The sequence below is a fragment of the Hibiscus syriacus genome, unplaced genomic scaffold, assembly GCF_006381635.1.
Source record: "Hibiscus syriacus cultivar Baekdansim isolate YM2019G1 unplaced genomic scaffold, ASM638163v2 tig00112000_pilon, whole genome shotgun sequence".
Lineage (NCBI taxonomy): Eukaryota > Viridiplantae > Streptophyta > Magnoliopsida > Malvales > Malvaceae > Hibiscus > Hibiscus syriacus.
The window spans coordinates 2020279-2041152 of record NW_024063235.1 but is presented as its reverse complement, the minus strand read 5'-3'; the positions used below and the strand labels follow the sequence as shown (position 1 = coordinate 2041152).

Sequence of the window (20874 nt, the reverse complement as noted above, 5' to 3'; positions counted from 1 at the left end):
GTTGACCTTAATACTTCAAAATGAAATTTCAAATCCTTTACTATTCATAACCTTCACATGGCATTTCCAAATCTCATATTTCAATTATTAAAATGAATTCTTTTATAAGTCATCTCAACATTTCCAAAATATTCAAAATGATCTCTTTCCATTTAACTTTAATTCAAGTTTCCAATAACATAATCACACAATCTAACATTTATTTCAAGCATAATACATCAGCTTTTGAATAGTTGTCATTTAAATACCAAATTTCCTATGTTATACGAAAAGGTCCCTGTAGCTTTACAAACTTCCTAATTGATCCAAACAACATTCTAAAGCTTGTAGAATCATTCACAAATCATTTATAGCATTAAGGAAAGTTTTCCATAATTTTCCCTATATTTCTCCTAATGGATGACTGTCAAGGATTAGGATTTCAATGATTTCGAACTTGATTCAAGCATGAATTCAACCTTTAAACATCATTCCCAAGCTTTTACAATCATTCCTATATCAAAATCAATCCAATTTCAATCTTCTGCATAAAACCCTAATATAGCCAAACCTTATAACTAATTACAAGTGTTTTCAATCATCATACAAGCATGGAAATGATTCTACAACATCAACTACATCAAAATCCATCCATAAAACGTCAAAATCAAACCTCACCTTCATCCACCCTATTCATGATATTAAGTTTCCAAGCAAGGAAAGCATGAATAAATTATACCAAATAATAGAGAATTTTATGTAGGTAAATTTTATGTTTCATGCTTTCATCCAAAAACCTAATAAATTGGCTTAAAAATGAGAAAGAAAAATTTTCTCCCCCACCTATTGAGGTCACGACAACTTGGAGAAGATGAAGAGAGATTTTTTTCTTAATTAAAAATCTAGGTACATTTTTCATTTAAGGACTAAAATAAATTAAAAATTTATTAAATGAGAAATGACAATTCTACCTTTAAAATTCCATGATAATTACCATGCCAGTTGTCCATATCATCATTCAAAGTCAAATATGAAGAAATATATTCATATTTTCCAACTTTGCCCTTGTACTTTTCCAAAAATTACAATCTTACCATTTTAATCTAACGATCCTGATTTAACATGGAAAATAATCTTAAATCCAATTATCCATGTTAAATGTTACTATTTTAAAATATGGAAATGACATTTTTAACCTGATATAAATGATCAATCATGTAGTTAATCATAATATTAAAGAGTACAAATCTTATAAAATTTAAAACCAAAGCCGATAAAAACTCATCGAAGCTTCAACCCAATAATTACCAACCCATATGATATATATGGTTATCCAATTTCTTTGTTACTGATTGTCGAGGGAGCCTAATTTCATCAAACCCATTAATTATTTAACCCATTACATGCTTTGTGAGCCCATTTTTTTGTTAAATTAAAATAAGGGTAAATTAGATTGTTCCTCATTGTATTTTATTCTCTCTCCTATTTTTTTATTCACTAGATTTTACTCTCTTTCTCCTATTTTACTCACTAAATTTTACAGATTGAATTATTCTGCTCACTCACATATTCTCTCTATAACATTGAGATGACATGTCATTTTTTATTATTTTTTGAATTGCCATATGGATTTTTATTATTTTTATTAATATAATTTTAATGTATTTTCATTAAATTTTCATTCCATCGGCCACCCTCTGTCGCCCGTTATCTCAAGCAGTTTTCATTGTTTTTTGTTCCAAAATCAACCATTTTTGTTTAAACTAGAAGCAAAGTAAAAGAAAAATCTCAACCCACAACCATCGTGACTATAAAACCACCACCCACCATTTCACTCATCTCACTCTCTCAACCACCTTCAATGCACTTCCACCAAACCAATAACACATCAAAATATCATTTTAATCCCTCGTTGTAAAATCAAACATTAACCCAAATATTGAACCAAACACACAATATCATAGCCATTAATAACAATAAAAAGAGTAAAAATGAAAAAAAATGAAGAACAAAAGAAAGAGAGATAGACAAAAGTGAGAACACCACCATATCTTGATTTGACGTTGATCTAATGGTAGAGGAAGACGTTGGGAAATAAAAAAAACTGAAGAACTTTAGCTTATCCATCGACTTTGAGATTTTTGTTGTTGATGAAAATGACATTGGATTCATTTTTGTGAGGTGAAAAATAGTTTGTACAAAAATTTTAGGATTTAACGGTCACTATCAACAATGGTGGCCATAATGAAAAATGATGTGGTGACTAGCAACAACAGCCAGTCAGATTATTTGCAAATTAGAAAGAAAATGAAAAGAAAAAGGAAAAAAAGAATTTTATAAAGGAGACACTTCGTTTTTGCAAAAAGAAGAATGCTAATCATGTTGTGATCACGATTTGAGTGATCAATCATTGGGTAAAGCAGAAGACAAACTGTTGTTATTATGATCTCTCTCTCTCTCTCAGGTTTCCTTGATAGCTTTCAAGAAATCGTTGATTTGCTTTCCTAGGTAGAAACCATTCTTCAATGTTGTTTTTATTTTAAGAAATTGCCAGTTTAAGGATTGGGTTGAATTTCATTAGTTTTCCTCGCTATTTATATTTTTCTTCTGCATCTAACCAAGCTGCAGTTTTTTCTTTTTTGGTCGAGTAATTTCCATTTCATATGAACCAAACACAGGATGATTACTAGGCGTTGCTTTTGTAGCTTTGCCCCACGGCCTTGGTTGTTTGTGGGTTTAGGCAACCCTGGCGATATATATAAAGGAACTAGACACAATGTACGACACATTTACTTAACCAGGTATCTCATGATCCTCTCTTAGCACTTTTAATTACATTTTAACTTCTTGGTTCACTTGAAACAGGTGGGTTTTGAAATGATCGATGCATTTGCTGAAACTCAAGGGATAGAAATGAATAGCCTTAACTACAAGGCTATCTTTGGGCAAGGCCCGTCATCTTCTTCATTTTTAAAGAAAATATTTTTTTTTATTTTTTATGTAGTTTAATGAATGTGCAATCTCATTGCTCTTTGGCGACCTTATTATTTCAGGTTTTGTGGGTGATGCACCTCTTCTTCTGGCTAAGCCTCAAACATATATGAACTTGAGTGGTGAATCTGTGAGTGATCTCGAAATTTTATTTCTTATTTTGCGTGTTTAAAGCTTTTCAGTTCATGCAATTATCCGTCTCTTGATATCATAATACATAACTGTTTAACATTGAATGAACTTATTGGTACTGTTGATTTCATTCTACTTGTTGCATAATTGATATATATGTATAAACAATAGAAAAATGCATTCATCCTATGGAAATAGTTCGTAACTTATAAAACATGGTCGGAATTGGGGATAACCCACTGAACAATCTTGATTTAGTATAGAGATGGAAGGCTTGCTGGTTGATTGGTTGTTGTTTGATTCATTTGGCATATTTAGCTTTCAACTTTGCATAAAATTTTTTTTTGGATATTTTCAGTCTTTCATGAATATCTAGTTCTTCTTTTTCTTCTTCCTCTTCCTCTTAAGGAGCGGCTATCTTATTGAGTTGTGGTCCTCACGTCTGGTGCAACACTATGCCCCTGGACCTGTGCCTCTTCTATAATCATTGAGCTTGATGAAACTAAAAATGATTCAACTAGTAAAATATCATTTGGAGGCATAGGAGTTATTCCATTATGTTGTTGAATAAATTAGAGTCCCTACAATCTAGACGTGGGCCCTAAAACTACTGATGTTAATCATTAGCAATACTCTAGAAGTTAAGCTGGAAAGGGCTAACAAGAAACATTCAACTCTTTCTAGAAGTGGTGCAACACTTATGGTTTAAACATTTAAAAGATGTAATTTGAGGGCTTAATTGTTTAGAAATATATATCCCCCGGCGCAGCAATGTTAGGGGAACTGAAATGTCTTATATTCCTTTTAAATCTGTGTGGCGAGGATGTCCGTTTCGTATCACTTTTTTAAGGATAAGTGTCATTATTTTGTGCTTAAATATTGAAATACATGTCTGAAGTTCCATCAATGGACATCACACTTGATATAACTTTATTTTTTGTCATTTAATTGTAGACTGGAGCCCTTGCAGCTTATTAAGCTACCTCTTAATCGAGTGATTGTGGTAATTTTTCCATTTCCTGACGTATCTCTCCAAGATTTTGATTGTTCTTTTCAGCTTTGTTTATCATGAAAAGAAATAAGTGATAGCATCTTATAGTTGCTCTTGTATAATGTTTTCTGTTTTAGTTTCATGATGACATGGACGTACCATGTGGAGTGCTTCGTCTTAAAGACAAAGGAGGTCGTGGAAGCCATAATGGGTATGGATGGAGAATATTATGCACTTTGCCTGAAGAAAACCTTTATATGAAGTTGCATTGAATTTGTTGAGTTTTCTTCTTACCGCTTTACAAAATGCTTTGCTACTGCATGAGCGAAGTTTCAACCTCGACTAATTTTGCAAAACGTTTGCTTCCCAGCACAAATGATTAAAAGAAAGGAACAAAAGGGGGAAAATAATTTGGTTTGCATTATATAGTAATAGCATTCGGTGGAATGTGAAGTTAAGAAAATAATAAAAAGAATATTTACTTTTTGAATGAAATAATCTCATCGTTTGAAATGTGATTAGAACATATGTTCCTGTTGGGGGTATTTATCTCCACTGCTGTTGCTTTTTGCATGCATTCCTTTTTATTTTGCTACTTGCTAAAATCTCCATAAGCATGACTCTTGAGGATTTGTTTCTAACATTCAATGCAATGATCATTATTAGAGTTTGCTAGTGAATCTAAACATTCTAAGTTTTTAACTAGTTTATTCACTAAGAAGTATCCATGTTTTTTTTTGCATCAAAAGGTTTATTAACCATAACAGCCAGTTTTTTATATTCCAAGAAAATAGAAATATCATAATTTCATTGTATGAACACAATGTTCTTGGATATTGGAACATTATTCTAGTAAACATGGAAGCATTTTGAAAAACTATATTGTTTGAGGAAAGAAAAATACAAAGGAAAAGAGAACTAGAATTCCTAGCGTGTATGCCACTTTATTGGTTTATGACTTCCAAAGATGTGGGTTACTCTTGTTTTTTGGATTACATATTTGAAGCTTGCTCTATTTTAAGCTATTTTCCATAATTATTCATTGTTGCTTATTTTAATAGGCTGAAGAGTGTAATCTATCATTTTCGGGGAAACAACGAGTTTGCACGGCTACGAATTGGTGGGCTTGAAGTCCAATATTATTTTATTGTATTCCTAGATGCTTCATTTCTTCGTTGAGTAGCTTAATCATATGGTATTTTGTTAGGTATTGGTAAGCCGACTGGCCAGATGGATCCTAAGGCATTTTTACTGCAAAAGTTTAATGCATCAGCTCCAGAACGAGTAAGATTTGGCATAGCATTCGTTCATGTTTGTTCGTAATTTTCATTTTCAATTCAGATCTTGTTTTTCAAAAGGTTTTGATATAATGCTTGATTTGCTTTAAAAATTTACCAAAATATAATCAACAGTCTAAATTTAGTACAATCAAGCCATGGGGGTTAAGGATAGAGAATATTTCCCTCAAAATTTTGTATAGCTGGAAAAATATTAAAGTCAAAAAATTATGAATAAAATTAAATGTCCTAGCTGCAGACAATGAACTAGTATAATTATATAAGCAAACATTTTTTTTCCGGTTTTCCCTTTGTTCGTGTATATCTTTCTTTTATCATTCCTTGTTCCCTGCGAGTCACCACAACCGGAGAGTACGAAGTAACTACCCAGATATCCCTTGTTGATGCCTTATTTGGCAGCATATACAAAATCGAGTCTTTTAGGCCAGCTTGCTCTTTATTTAATCCAGTTACAACGAGCCTAAGATGGCACGTTATGGCCATTTTTGGCCCTAGAAGGGTGGTTCTGAATATAATTGAGTGGTTCTCAACAATAAGCGGTAGGGCATTTAGGCCTCTGATTCAATGTTGTGGGCGTGGGGGCCATTTCATTCCCAATATATATATATATATATATAGATGAGGGAGAAGAAAAGAGCAAAATCATATAAAACTGCCTATATTCATTTTCCTTTTCTTACCCTCCTTCCCCCTTTATATCATGCCTGATGGCTATTCTAGAAATGTCATGTGGCTCCTAGGAAATCATGACTAACAATAAAAAACTTTTATGTCTAGTAGAGTCTATTGATAGTTTATTGAAATTGACCTGTGTTATTTAGACTTAAATCAAATGCTATAAATGTTGAAGGTATTTATAATTCTTGGTTAAGTTTGAAAGATTATAACAAAAGCTTTATTTTTTCGTTCGTGCTGTCAAGTATAGAACACTTTATGAAGAAACTATAACCAAATATCTTTCTTGATCAGATCCCTGACTTTGGCAGAAGGGAAAGAAAACTCTAAAAATATAGGTTCACTCCAAGAATTATGAACACCAGAACAAAAATCTAATAAGAGAAAATTCTATGTATGTGATTAACTTTTGAGCATCAATTTAAAGGGCAAGTATTTGATTATAATTTAAACAAGAATCAAGTATATTTAGTTGAAATACATCTCCAATACATACCAGTTGTATCAAGGAGCACTTAAGCACCTCACATATCAAACAAAGTGCCATGCATCCATTCAGGTGAGGCATTTTTTGTCAGGGCATATTTTTCTTGCGAGGTGAAAAGTTCAGAAAGGTTGTGTTGGAATAAACTCTTCAATGTTTATCAACTTGAATATTATGTTTTAGCTTATTAGACATGATACATGCAATTTTCTTTGTCCTGTATATGTGTTATTCGTCTTCTAAAGGTTATTGTCTTCATGTGTCTGAGCATTTTTCTTGCACCACATTCCTCATCTAGACAACGGCCCTAGTACCTAAAGTGCAGTTTGCATCCTTGAAAACACAATACTTCTTGATATTCAAGTGTTCTTTTCCTCGTTCATTGAGAAATGTATATCTGAAACTAATGAAGGAAAAAAGTAATAGCTTAATGACATTGCACCCTGTTAATTTGCAAGTATGTATTCCTTCTTGACATGTAGAAAGGGGAGAAACTGTTCACATACGCAGGATTCAAATGGATTTACATTAGCCTAGGTTTGTTCTAGTGTTGCTTCTAAATTTGTATTGTAACATATTTTAACATGTTTTAAGTTTGAATCGTTCCACCTGTTATTGCTCGACTTCCTAATCTTTTAATTTCCCATCCGGTTTCTTAAAGGTGCTACTTTTAGGAATATGGTATTGTTTAAAGTTGGGAACTGAACTCTATCTTCGAACTCTAGCATTTATAAGTGATATTACTTCCCCCCCCTTTTATACTGTTGAACAAGATTGATACCGCTTTGCGAGAGGGAGTTGAAGGATTGAAACTTCTTTTATTGAAAGGGTTGACAGAGGGTTCAAGACGGTTCAACACTGAACAAAAGTACAAGCATATAAGATTGCAAACTATGCCGAACTGAAGAATGTCGGAGCCTTCGTTGTATGATCATTTTAAGGGAGCCCTGGCCGTAGCTTTATGAAATATTTTAATTTTGGCTTGATTGTAAAGAGAAATGATTACAAAGATAGCAATGGGATGCAAGTGAAATGCGATTGTAAAGAATCGGACTGAATTTTGATCCATTATTCTCATTTCTTTCAATTTGATCTTGGATAACGTCTGTCGTCGGAGAGAACACCCATAATCCCTGCCTTGTAGGGAAAGTCATGTCCTACAAAACGCTAAGATTACCTTGCGTTGGGAGCAGAGAGTTGATTTTTATGTCGATTATTCTTATAATAAATTAAAATTTTAATTAAGATTATATTTTTTGAATTCCTTTAGTATACTTGATTTCACTATAAAATAAAATAGTTAAATTATATATATTTTTACAAATTTATGAGAATCGTATTGTATATATTTACTAAAATTTAGTGCTCTAATTTTTTTAATAATAAATTACAATTTGATATATACAGATGTCTTTTTCTCACTTGAAAGTATTTTATTTTTGAAACATCATTTTTGTTCCATCCCCATCCTGGATCTACATGTTTCTGGTTCTATACTAACCATAAAGTTTCTAATTGTGTCCGCGCTTCAAATAATAAGTGATATAGACTGAATTAATTGTGGGTTTTAGTGCGAGTTGGCTTGCAGTTGAAAGTTGACACCCGAAAGCGGAACCCTAGAAACCTTATTCCCTCGGTGTTCATCTGCAAAATTGCAGGTAATCTGAGGGGAAATCAATTTCAATTTCCCTAAACTGAAGAAGAAGAAGCTGAGCGAGAGAGACCTTCCTTGCAGTTATTATCAAATCATGTGGACGAATGTTTTTAGACTCGTACGTCGCTTCTTCGTTTCTCTTTTAATTTCCATGCTTTTTTTTAAATTTCTTTTCTCCTGATCGAACTAGGGTTTTTGTTTGTGCTGTTGAACTCAATAATTCATTTGCAAACTAGAGAATAATTCCTGATCGAACTAGTTTGAAGTTCGACTAACCTTGCACTGGTTAAGGATTGCATTCTAGCCAACTTATTTGCGGACTGGCAGTTAGGTTTTTTTCTCCTCTCTCAATTTTGTTTTACTTTATTTGTTTAATCATTTGTATTGAAAAATGCTTTGCAAAATTTTGAAGGTGATAAAGAAACTTTAAGTTACATTAAAGGATTGGTAATCCACCCGTCCCGCTAATCCCGCTAATATTAGGATTATATACTTCATTTAACAGGGATTGATCATGCTGCACCATTTTAGGCATTTTTATGATGTTGATGCGAATTTTGTATTTGCCAAAGATTCTGAATTTTAATACCCAGAAGATTAAATCATTTCTTTAACATTGAACATGGGCTCTTTCTACAGGGAGGTCTCAGTCAAGTGTCATGGTTCCAGTTTCTTCCGGTTGAATCTGATTTAAATTCGCTCCCTGATAAAAGGTTAGTACCCAGGGCGTCTATTTTCTCTTATCTTTCTATGCATCTCTTGGAGCTTTTAAGAAGTAAATTATCAGAGTTACTGTGTAACCAACCAGTTATTTATAATTTGCGAATTGAGGTTGCACAGAATAAAAGTAGAGCAGAAAGATGCTGCTACATTGTTAGTTCTCTCATCCCATCTGCAGCTACAGAAGGAGGGATTTCTTAGTGCATGGACCAATTCCTTTGTCGGTCCCTGGGATCCATCTCAAGGTCTGCATAATCCAGGTTAGGTCCAATCTTGCTTTTTCACAATGAACTTTTCTGTGGTTTAACTTTGAAAGAAAGATATAAGATTCACTGTTTTTTTATCTAATGGAGTTGTTTTGATGCATATAGATGAGAAAATTAAGCTATGGCTTTTCATTCCAGGACGTCATGCATCTGTTGTGGACTCTGCACAATCTGCAGTGTCCAGGTTAAGAGGTATCACATAGCCCTGAGTTTCTATTGTTGTTTGTTCTTTTCTTTTCTTTAGTTATATGTATTCAACACTTATCTATTAGGGAATTTGTAGACAGAACTAAGTTTCCTTTTTTGTCCACATGGCACTTTTGCTTATGCTGTATTTACAATATTTTTTTGATAACGAGGCCTCGTTAAAACCCCCTTCATAACCACTGTTGTACAAAAATACATCAGCGGACATTGGAAGGAGGAAAAGAGTGCCTCAAATGTTATTCCAGTTCATACGATAGCCGGCTATTAGAAACACCACTCCCACTACAACCACACAATACTGAACTACTACCCTATACCCGCCTTAGCCAAGCAGTCTGCCTCCCAATTCACATACCTTTTTACAAACCTTATAATAACACTATGCTTGAAAACAACACTTACAATTTTCTTAACTAGATGTGAAAATACGGTAGGACACACTTCTGGATTCTTAATCCAATTTACTGCATTTGTTGAGTCAATCTCTACAATTAGTCGACCCTTGCCACACCACTCTGAATCTAAAAACAAAACTAAACAGCTTGGATGGCCTTCAATTCAGCTAAAATAGGGGGACCTGGACCATCTGGACCCAAAAATGAGCCCAAAACCTTACTCACTTCATTTATTAGTATTCCCCCAATATCGTTGCTTTCCCAATCTATTTTTACTGCCCCATCCACATTAATTTTAAAGAAACCCATGGGAGGGGGACTCCACGAGACCGGTGAAAGATTAATCTTCATGGACAAGTTACTTGAATCAGCCAGCCTCGGGTCACCAACAAGGCAATCAAAGAGAAGTGGAAAATTAAGAAATTTCGCCAAAATCCACGCCACCACTCTATATCTAGATGAAAAGAACAAATGATTAAGATCAATGTTTCCGTTCTTGAAAATTACATGGTTCTAACACTTCCAAACTGCCTAAATGATAGCTCCCGGAATAAAATTCCAGATTATAGACTTTGGAACAAGGTTTTCCCAAGACGATAAGAAGATATTAGGATGCTCTGGAAGGACTGTGGATAGGTTCCACAATCTAAGAAACACCCCTAAAGGCCCCACACAATAGAACACGAAACAAAATAGGTGAGAAACTGTCTTTTGATGCAAACCACATAGCGAGCATAAAATGTTCTCTATCCCAGTAACACCACGCTTTAAAAGTTTAGATTTAATAGCCAATTTTTGATGCAAAACCTACCACATAAACGCCTCCACTCTTGGTGTGGCATAACCGATCCAAACCAACTTTGACCAAATCAGATATCCAATAGACCATTCTGACAGTAATTTAACACATGATTTTAACGAATAAACGCCTTCCCCATTCCCCGTCCATACACATTGATCATTCGCATCATTATGAATACTCACATTGCTTAAAAACGATAGTAATTCCCACCCACTGCTCTACTTCCCAGTCCAATAAATTTCTTCGAAACTGTATATCCCAACACCAACCCCCTGCATTATGAAAACCAAACTCGGATATTTTACCCTTTATTAAAGGAAAGGGAGAACAATCTCTGAAATTTCAACCTAAGCGAGACATTGCAATCCACCTATCAGACCAAAACATGAAATCATTCCCCTTTCCAACTTGTAATTGAAAATGATTCCTAAAACAATGACCAAAAGCATCATTCGCCCCGCAGTTATTAACCACTCCTCTCCAAATCCAAGATGACTTGTAAGATATCCCGTTGTCCATCAAACTTAATCTATTATCCAAATTATACTTACAGCGCACCAATTTCTTCTACCAAGACTCTTTTTTCGTAGCAAACTTCTATGCCCATTTTCCCAGGAGAGCCGTATTCATAGAGATTAGATCAATTATACCCAGACCCCCTTGACCTTTAGGTCTGCGCACAATCTGCCAATTCACCCAATGGATACGATTATTTTGAGATGAACCACCCCATAAGAAGTTTGCCATAATATAATTCAGTTTCCTCAGAATCTTATTCGGCATTCTAAACAACGACATAAAATAAATTGGCAAAGCGCTTAAAACCGACTTCACCAACATGCCCTCCCTGCCAGAGAAAGAGTATTTGCTTTCCAACCCGTCAATTTCTGGTAACATCTCTGGATTATTGGATCCCACAACGTAATCGAATTTTTTCGTCGAGCCAAGGGGAAGACCAAGGTATTCCGTTGGAAAGAATCTAACCGAGCATCCAATCGAGTCTGCCCACGCTTTGATGCACGATTCATCAACATTAATACAAAAAATTCTGCTCTTAGACAAATTTAGTTGAAGCCTCGAACACAATTAAAAAATGGTCAATACTCTCTTCACATTCTTCAGTTGCCCTTCCGAAGCACCACAGAAAATTAACATATCATCGCGAACTACAAATGAGACAACAGGAATGCCATATCCGTACCTCTGATCTGAAACCCACTGAAGAGACCCATCTTCACCGCTTTAGTCAGCATCAAACTAACATCTCACCCACTAAATTAAACAAAAGCGGTGATAACAGACACCCTTGGCGTAACCCCCTAAACATCTTAAATTTTTCAGTCGGGGAGCCGTTAACTAAGATGGAGATTAAAGCTGAAGATAAACACTTTAAAATCCAAGAACGCCATTGCTGCCCAAACCCCATATATTCCATAACCTTCAACAAAATCGACCTATCTATTGAATCGTAAGCTCTTTTTAAATCCACTTTAAAAGCAACACCTTTCAGCCCTTTTCTTCTCCAAAAATCAATCCCTTCATTTGCTATAAAGAAGCAATCAAGAATCTACCTTCCTGGTACAAATGCAAATTGAGTCGGACCTATAAGAGAATCTATGCAAGTCCTCAGTCTTCTTGAGAGCACCTTCGACAAAATTTTGTAAAGTCCGCCAAATAAACTAATAGGCCGATAATCTTCCAAACTCTCCGGATTCAATTTTTTGGGTATCAATGAAATAAATGAATGATTCACTTCTTTCAATGCACTATTTTTTACTTATCTGTTTATTTTGTTGAAGTTGTTGCTTCTGGACTTTGGTTGGCTCCTGGTGATTCAGAAGAGGTTGCTGCTGCCCTTTCTCAGGCTTTAAGGAATCGTATTGAAAGGTTTGTTTTATCCCTTGAATAAATCTTGGATAAGTTTTGACTAGACCTGCCCTCATCAAACTAGGATTTGGACGTGATTTTTGGGACCTTGGCCTAGTATTTAGTTAATAGATTTTTTATTTCAATTTAATTTGGATTTTTGGTTGGGTTATGTATTCTGGTGAGTATTATTTGTATTGTACTGGTTTTGTTATAAGTATTTCATTAATAAATTTTTGAGGCAATCTTTTCCTCCTTCCAATGTCCGTCAAGCTACATATGTAGTTTAAAGGTTATGAAAGGATTTTTTAACGAGGCCTCCCATATTTTTATAAAAAAATCGGAAAATGTGTTATTAATTAATGCCATAAAATATTTTTTTGATGTTTTTTAATAGTCAAACAAACTTTTGGGCCTGATGGATCAGGCTGAGCCTTGGGAAAGAAAATTTTCTAGTCAACTGTGATTGGCTTGCTTGGCCCAGTCCATGGACTGGTCTAGTCCTGATCATGTCTAATTTAAACTTTACAGGGCACTTTTGGGACTCTCCTACATGAGATTTGGTGATGTATTTTCAAGGTTTCATCCTCCACAAATTGAAGAATCTATCAGGTATGTTTATATCTATTGTCAATTGGTGGTACTGGTAATTTAATTTGAACAAGTAGATATTGTGCTGCTAAAAAGACCATTGTTATTGTTAATCTGTAGTACTTGAGGCCTATGATGTTTGCTCCCCCTCTTCCATGACTTAGAATGCATCCTTTTCTTGTGGTTGTTCTGGCTTTTGCACTACCGTTTTTAGGAATGTCATTGCCACCAATTAGAGGAAGAAGCGGACTGCCACTTGTTTGCTATTCTTCATGGAATCAGAATGGGGTTCTAAGGGGCGTTTGATTTTGGAAAGTGATTGTATTAATGCCTTGGAATAGTTAAAAAATTCTGGCTCTTGTCCTACCTCTTCGAGTGTATTGTGAAGGAAATTAGCTCTATTGTGTTGGATTGTAATGTGATTTTAGGGCACATCCAGGGAAGTGCTAAGTGGGAGGCGGATAAGCTAGCGAAATTAGTCATTAGTTAACTTGTTTCTCTCTTGTATTGTGGGTTTGATTTTGTATCTAGTTGTTTCTGTTTTTGGCTTGGTGTCTGTTCCTAGCTAGGTTATGTCTCTTCTTTGTTGTATTTGATTTGCTTCTCTAATAAAATTTGAGGTACTCTTTCCTCCTTCCAATGTTCGTTGTAATACTGTAATGTATTTCAATGGATATGAAGGGAGTTGTTAACGAGACCTCCCAGTCTTATAAAGAAAAGGCCCAGCGACAAAAGTGTCTTTAAAGAGATAAATCGAATAAAGTGAGTGAAAATATACAAGCCTCATTTAAATATGCTGAGTAGAAGTGTTTGAATACAACTACAATTACTCCTAGATAAGGTTCCATCCTATTTAGAAAATAAAAGATAAGAGTTATAGTTAATCTAAACTACTAAATCAAATAGGATGAGTTATAGTTAATCTAAACCGCTAAATCAAATAGGATGAGTTATAGTTAATCTAAACTACTAAATCAAATAGGATAGAGTTCTAGTTAATCTAGTCTACTAAATCAAATAATTTACTGCTATTTCCCACGGTAATATTCTACACTCCTCAAGCTGAGAATATGTTGAATATTCCCAGTTTGGATGAAAAATCATTTAGAACCGGTCTGGAAGAGCTTTAGTAAGGATATCGTCCAATTGATGCACTTTAGGAACATAGTTGTGTTGAACTACTCCATTGCTGACTTTTTCCGAGATAAAATGCCTATCTATCTCCAACCCTTGTTGTAAGGCTTAAAGTTATAAGAAGCCGCTGGACTTTTTTCGATAAATAAGTTGGGCCCCTTTTCCACATCCAATCTAGATCTCCAACCCAAGATTTTCATCAAGATTTCCCTTTGACCAACAGAAAATATTATTGACTGTTCAAATTTAACAGCCGTACACTTAATAATTAACCATCTTTTTCTTTAACCGTTTGGTGTAGTTGCCTTGCCACATGTTTTAGGATGTGGCGTGGTAATTCTGTTGTTGAATTGTGTTAATAAATGTAATCAAATTATCATATTTAAAAGTCAAATTATCATATTTTGTCTATCGAAGGATAATGGTGGGTTGGGAATTATCAATCTTTTTTTTATAAGAATTGGAGGTCTCATTAAAAACTCCCTTCATAATCGTCGAAATATTAATCAATATAACAACAAACATTGGAAGGAGGAAAAGAATACCTCATATTTTATTAGAGAATAAAACAAGTACAAATGGTGAAAATTACACCCAAGATAATGATATACATCAGCCCAAAAATCAGAAACCTAGAGTCGAGATTTATCACAGCAAAATAAGACCATTAACCATAAAGCTACCGTCTAAACTTAAACAACATATCAACCTATCCCTTTATTTGCTAACTCGTCTGCCTCCCAATTAGCACTTCTCTGACATAGTCGAAAGATCACCTCGTAGCCCATAGCCACGGACAAAATGTCCTTTACAAATGGCTCATAACATGTTGGACAAGAAACTGGGTTCTTTATCCACTCTATGGCGTTTTTACAATCATTCTCTAAAATCAAATGACCTTTAGCTCCCCATGTTGATGACCAGAAGAATGATTTTTTTTTTTGATAGAAGTTGGAGGTCTCATTAAAAACTCCCTTCGTATTCGTTCACATACTAAAAGTATGTTAACGAACATTGGAAGGAAGAAAAGAGTACCTCAAATTTTATTAATATAATACCCGATACAAAAGACACTACGGAATATCCTCTCATGGTGATGTACACCATTACAACAAAAACCTTAACCTCATAAAACCTCATCCAAAGCCAGTCAAATCACCTTACTACTAATTACACCACCAACAGTAGTAAGAAAACAACGCGACAGAACATAATACAAAATGAAAGCAACACCTACAACCATATAGACTAAAATAAAACCACAAATGAAGAGACGAGATCTAATGAGACTTGTATTCTTCAGGAGCCCAAGAGTTTGGTTTGAATGAAGGTTCTATCTCATGCACCATGACCTTGAAGAAATTGTCACCAACCTTCAATTCAACCATCGAATCAATTCTTGCATCAGCCTTTGTTAGGACTTGAATTTTAGCCCGATCAAAGGATGATGGAGATTGACAACTTTCGTCGATAGCCAATAAAAGACCCCACTTATCAGCAATGTTCTTGAAAGTATTCCAATTCCATGCGTGAAAAGGAACACCCTCGCAAACTAGCCATACTCGACGACACTCCATTACCAAACTCTCTGACCAAGCTTCTACTATGGAGAACCACTCTGCGAGAATCTTTGATTTGTCGTTCTTTAGACTTCTCAATGAAACATTGTCTTCGAAAATCATTAAAAGCGCATTACCAGCAGCTCTCATTAATGTGAAGCCAGTGAGACCCTTCGATTGCATTTGTCTAGCGAGATGACCAATTTTAACAAAGTCCTTGCACCACCCCACTAGACAATTGCTCAACACCTGGAGTTTTTCTTCATCTATAACACCTTCAACTTTATAATGATTCTTACTCGAAACATCTTCCATCCCAGACTTGCGAAGAATACTTGTCGATGACTTTCTCCAATATGAATGACGAGGTTTTAATTTAGCGAAAGAAACACCAATTTTGCTGCCCGTCGATACTAAAGCCATTCATTTTAGAGATCGTTCTCCTTGCTTCTTCGAATGATGCGAAGCGAATAAAACCAAAACAAACTCCTTTTGAATTCCTTTTATTTGGAATAAAAGCATCAAGTACCCGGCCATGAGAGCAAAATAAAGATCCAAACCTCTTCCAATGGTTCTTCTCTGGTAAATTATCAATAAATAACGTGAAACATCCAGACTTGTCATTGATGCAATCCTTTGTGGTGGACTCCCCAGATCCATCTTGGACAGCAACTGCGGTAGACTTTTCAACATAACACCCAGATTTATCATGCACATGAATACTTGGAGACGCTCCAGGAGCTGGATTTGGCGCAGGCAAAACCGGAGGAACAGGATGACAGCTATAAATGTCCACTGCAACAGAATCAGTACCCATTCCTTTTTTAACAACCAGATTTTTCTTTGCCATCTCAATGTGCAAAAGAGACTTCAACTTGGCATCAAAAACCATCTCCTGAAGGGTATCTTTGGCAGCAACAGCAAATTTTGCAATAGAGAATAGAGCGAAACCCTTGGGCTCTTTTCCCTTGAAGCTCACTTGCGAAGCTTCAAAACCTGGAAGCCATCTCAGCAAGTTTTGCAGCTCTCTCTCTTTGACATCTGTAGGCAGACCCGAAATGAAGATGGTACGAACCTTGTCATGATGAGAATGATGATTAGGCAAAGAAGGCGAGGCTGCAGAGGACGGAGGAGCTATGACCGGAGGTCTCTTCTGGTTACACGGGAGGATTCCTTCACCCGACATTAGAGGAAATCTCAGTTACTTAACTTAAAATCCCTGTCGCGCGCCCGGCGATGGGAATGTTTGACTGGCCGGCGAAGAAGAGAAGGATGGTAGGGATAAAGAGAGTCGGACAGGAAGGTCCTGAGCCTTCGAAAAGGAGGAACAACGTAAACTTCCTTCTACCAAACCCTCAGACTTAAACGGGATCGTGAAAATCAGATACTGCCTTCAACAAAACTCTCAGACGTGGATTAGATCGGGGGAATCGCTTAGCAGAACCTTGGCTTGTTCTTATAAGACGAACCGGTCAAAGGCAGACTCACGGGGAATGGCAGCAAGACTGAACGCCAGGACAGAAAAGGAAAAGATCGCAAGTGAAAGACGAGCCCGAAGGTCATACGATGAACTGACGACGGCCGACGGCAAAAACGGTAAATAACGGCGATCATATCTGCGCCAAAGAAAGACTTTCTCGAAAATCCAAACTCAAAAAAGAAAACAGAGTGAGGAGACGATCTTCCTGATGAAAAATGGCGGCGAACGGATGACGGAAAGTGGCGGTGGACGGCGGATGTCGGACGGCAGACGGCGGATGTCGAACGACAGACGGCGGTTGGAGGACAATGATGAAAGATGTGGGCGAGCGGCGATGGAAAAAGATGAGATGAAATGATGGATGAAAAATAAAAGACGCCTTGAACAGTTTTGATAGCTTTATCAATCCAGTTTTGATAGCTTTATCAATCTTAATCATATGAACCGAGCTCTACTAGTGAAATGGGATTGGAAATTTGCTAATGAGAAAGAGACATGGTGGAACAGGGTGGTGTGTAGCATATACAACATAGATTATAGGTCTATCTCGATGGACAATGTTCTGACCTCACAAGCCTTTTGGTTATGGAGAGGAGTGGTCAACAATTACCTTAAGAATGATGTTTTTGGATTATGTTTATGCAATCATCTTCTAGTACAAGTTTGTAATGGGGAGTTAATTCTCTTTTGGCATGATATTTGGTTATGTAGTATCCCTTTGAAAATTCAATTCCCTAGAATATTCGCTCTCTGTTAACGAAGGTGGGAAAATTGACTTTAAAAACCACTCCTTTCCTTCCTTTTTTCCTCCAATAATCAATAGATTCATTGGCCAAAAAAACACAATCCAGCAGTTGCCTACCTAGAATAAAGGCGAACTGCGATGGGCTAATCAAATCTTTAATCACCGAAACCAGTCTTCTCGATAAGATTTTGGAGATAATTTTGTACAGGCTACCAACTAGACTTATAGGTTTGTAATCTTCAATGCCTTTAGGATTTAATTTCTTAGGGATCAAAGTAATAAAAGCATGATTGACCCCATGCTTCCAACTCCTTCCTCTGTGAAAGTCATCCACAAACTTCAAAAGATGGTCCTTCATAATAGGCCATAATTTCTTAAAAAAACCCATCGTGAAACCGTCTGGACCCGGGGCTTTAGAACTGTCCGAATGAAACACTGCTTCCCAAACTTCCTGTTCTGAAAACTCCACCTCCAGACCACTCTTCTGTTCCTCTGATAATTTTACAAAATTAAGATTAATGTCCTCTACCTCTAGCGTAGCTTGTGAACTGTAATTTGCTTAAAATACTAAAAGAAGTTTTTCAGCCTATCCGGATCAGAAATCTCTTCATCAGACACTTTCAAAGCCAAAATTGCCTTCATTTTGTTCTCTTAGTAGCTGTTAAATGGAAAAACCTCGTATTCCTATCCCCTTCCATGTTCCACTTCAGTCTTGATCTTTGTAACAAAATACTCTCTTCCTTCCTATGCAACTTCCACAGCTCGTTCCTAGACAGAATCAACAGATCCCGTTCTTGGATGGAAATCCCTCCTCCTTGTAACTTCAGTTCCAGACCATTTATCTTGCTTTCTAGCTCAGAAATATCTTCAGAAATCCCTTGAGAGTCGAATTTGGCCTATTCCTGATATTTTGTTTAGTTCCTCGAAGTAAAGTAAATAAACCCCCTCGACCAATAGTATTCTTCACATTAGATAATGAATTTTCAACCAACTCCACAAACCCTTCTTCCTCTAACAAGTAGTTGAATAATCGAAAAGGCTTAGGTCCCCAATTGTTACATTCTTCTACTAACATTACGAGATTATGGTCCGAAAGGGATTTGGGAAGCATTTTCTAGACCACGTTAGGAAACTGATTTAGGAATGAACCACTAAAAATAAACCGATCCAACCTTACCCTAGTCGAGACTCTCTATTATTGCACCAAGTGTATCTTCCCCCAACTAACGGTAAATCCATAAGATTCAATTGTTGAACAAAGGATCTAAACTAATCCAAGGAATGCCAATTTTGTGCAACTCCACACTTCTCTGTATCCAAATAAGCATTAAAATCCCCCCTATGCAAACTGGCAGATTCAATCTCAGTACAAAACACAATAGCTCCCTAAAGAATTCCTCTTTATCCTCCTCTACTGTCGGACCATAAACATTAATTAGAACATAATCAAAGTTGTACAACTTTAACTTCCCTGTTAATGCTATGAATCTGCTCTGATTATATTCTGCACTAACCTCAAAAAAATCCTCATTCCACAAACTTATCAAACCACCTGTAGAACCCTCACTGGAATAAAGATATGACCTTTCAATAGATTACCCCCTAACCTCCTCCATAGACCACTATTACAAACATTCAGTTTTGATTCCTGTAGAAATAGGATGAACGGCTTCTCTCTATTAATAAGTCTGTCCACTGCTCTGATTTTTTCTCTCCTCCCAAGACCTCTAATATTCCATGTGATCACTTTTATCTTTGACATTTGAAATGAAAATTCTAAATTCCCGTACCAACCCGAAAAACCTTCAATATCTCCTTGAAGACCCCTTCATCTCCATCTTAAAAATCTCCTCTAATAATTTTTGCCCCTCTTTAAAGGTGATCCCCAATAGTTCACAAACCTCCCTAGTAGCAGCAGCTTCATTCCTTGCTTTAACTGAAGAATGGGATGACTGAGATACCTCCTTGACTTGTTCCAATGAATCTCTGACCAAACTTCTCCAAACCCTTCTATACACTCTATCATAAAAGTTGATAGACACTTCAGTATCCGAACATGCACTTCCTGAACTACGTGGAGCAATTCTCAACTTTCTCCGATTAACCAGACTTTTAGACCGAGGAATAGACTGATCCTGATGTTCAGTAGAAAGAAGATGAATCTCATTTGCTTTGAACTGATCAACCCTCACAGGATCTGCAATACATCCCTCTTGGTGCTCCTTACTCCTAATCCTTCCTCTCGAACTTGAGAAGCTTTCCTCAATGAAGTTACACAGATTGTCCTCCATGACCTTTTTCATCTTCTTTAAACCTTCCGATTGAATTACTGAAAATTTGCTCCTCTCTCCATCATTATGAATCTGTAAATTGGTAATGCTATCCCCTTCCAGACTTTTCGTGCCAACATACTTTTCTTTACTCATTGCAGCACCTGTGTGCTTGGAAGAACTTCCTTCTCCCCCTGTAAATTATCTTTCATCACCCTAACCTCCCTCTCCTTAGCAGCAAGCAACTGATTTTCAAAAATGGCATTGGGCTGTAAGATAAACTTATCCCCAACCCATTTTAAATTAAATGCAGGCCCATTAGGAACCAATTTTTTAATTGATGCTAAAGCAGCCTCATTGTCCTCAGATTGAACAAAGTCTATCGAGTCAATTTTATCTCTCAAACCTAGGCCCACGTGATTATCATTCTGACTTGTCCTAATTTCCAAGAAACCTGACAGCCCACAATCAGAATTATCTGTTGTTGACTTACCGGATTATTGGACATGTCCCCCACTGACTCCATTCACTCCACTGTTATGCCCATAATTCAGCCAAGAAATAACTTTACGCCTAGCATCCTCTGTGAACTCATCCCTATTTGCATCCAGAGTAGGACGACTGCCATCTCCCTC

At 36.1% G+C, this 20874-nt stretch overlaps 1 protein-coding gene and 1 pseudogene across 1 annotated transcript in view; both read left to right on the top strand.

Annotated features, from left to right (window-relative positions):
• The first annotated feature begins 2991 nt into the window (after positions 1–2991).
• LOC120174056 lies at positions 2992–7559 on the top strand (annotated as a pseudogene).
• A 416-nt stretch (positions 7560–7975) lies between these two features.
• LOC120174054 (mediator of RNA polymerase II transcription subunit 13-like) overlaps positions 7976–20874 on the top strand; it is a 31918-nt gene continuing 19019 nt past the window's right edge. Inside the window, exons 1-6 of the mRNA XM_039181035.1 lie at positions 7976–8322; positions 8844–8917; positions 9045–9184; positions 9296–9382; positions 12394–12481; positions 12992–13072. Coding sequence (XP_039036966.1) covers positions 8299–8322; positions 8844–8917; positions 9045–9184; positions 9296–9382; positions 12394–12481; positions 12992–13072 — 494 coding nt within the window. The 5' untranslated portion in view covers positions 7976–8298. The remainder of the gene's footprint in view (positions 8323–8843; positions 8918–9044; positions 9185–9295; positions 9383–12393; positions 12482–12991; positions 13073–20874) is intronic.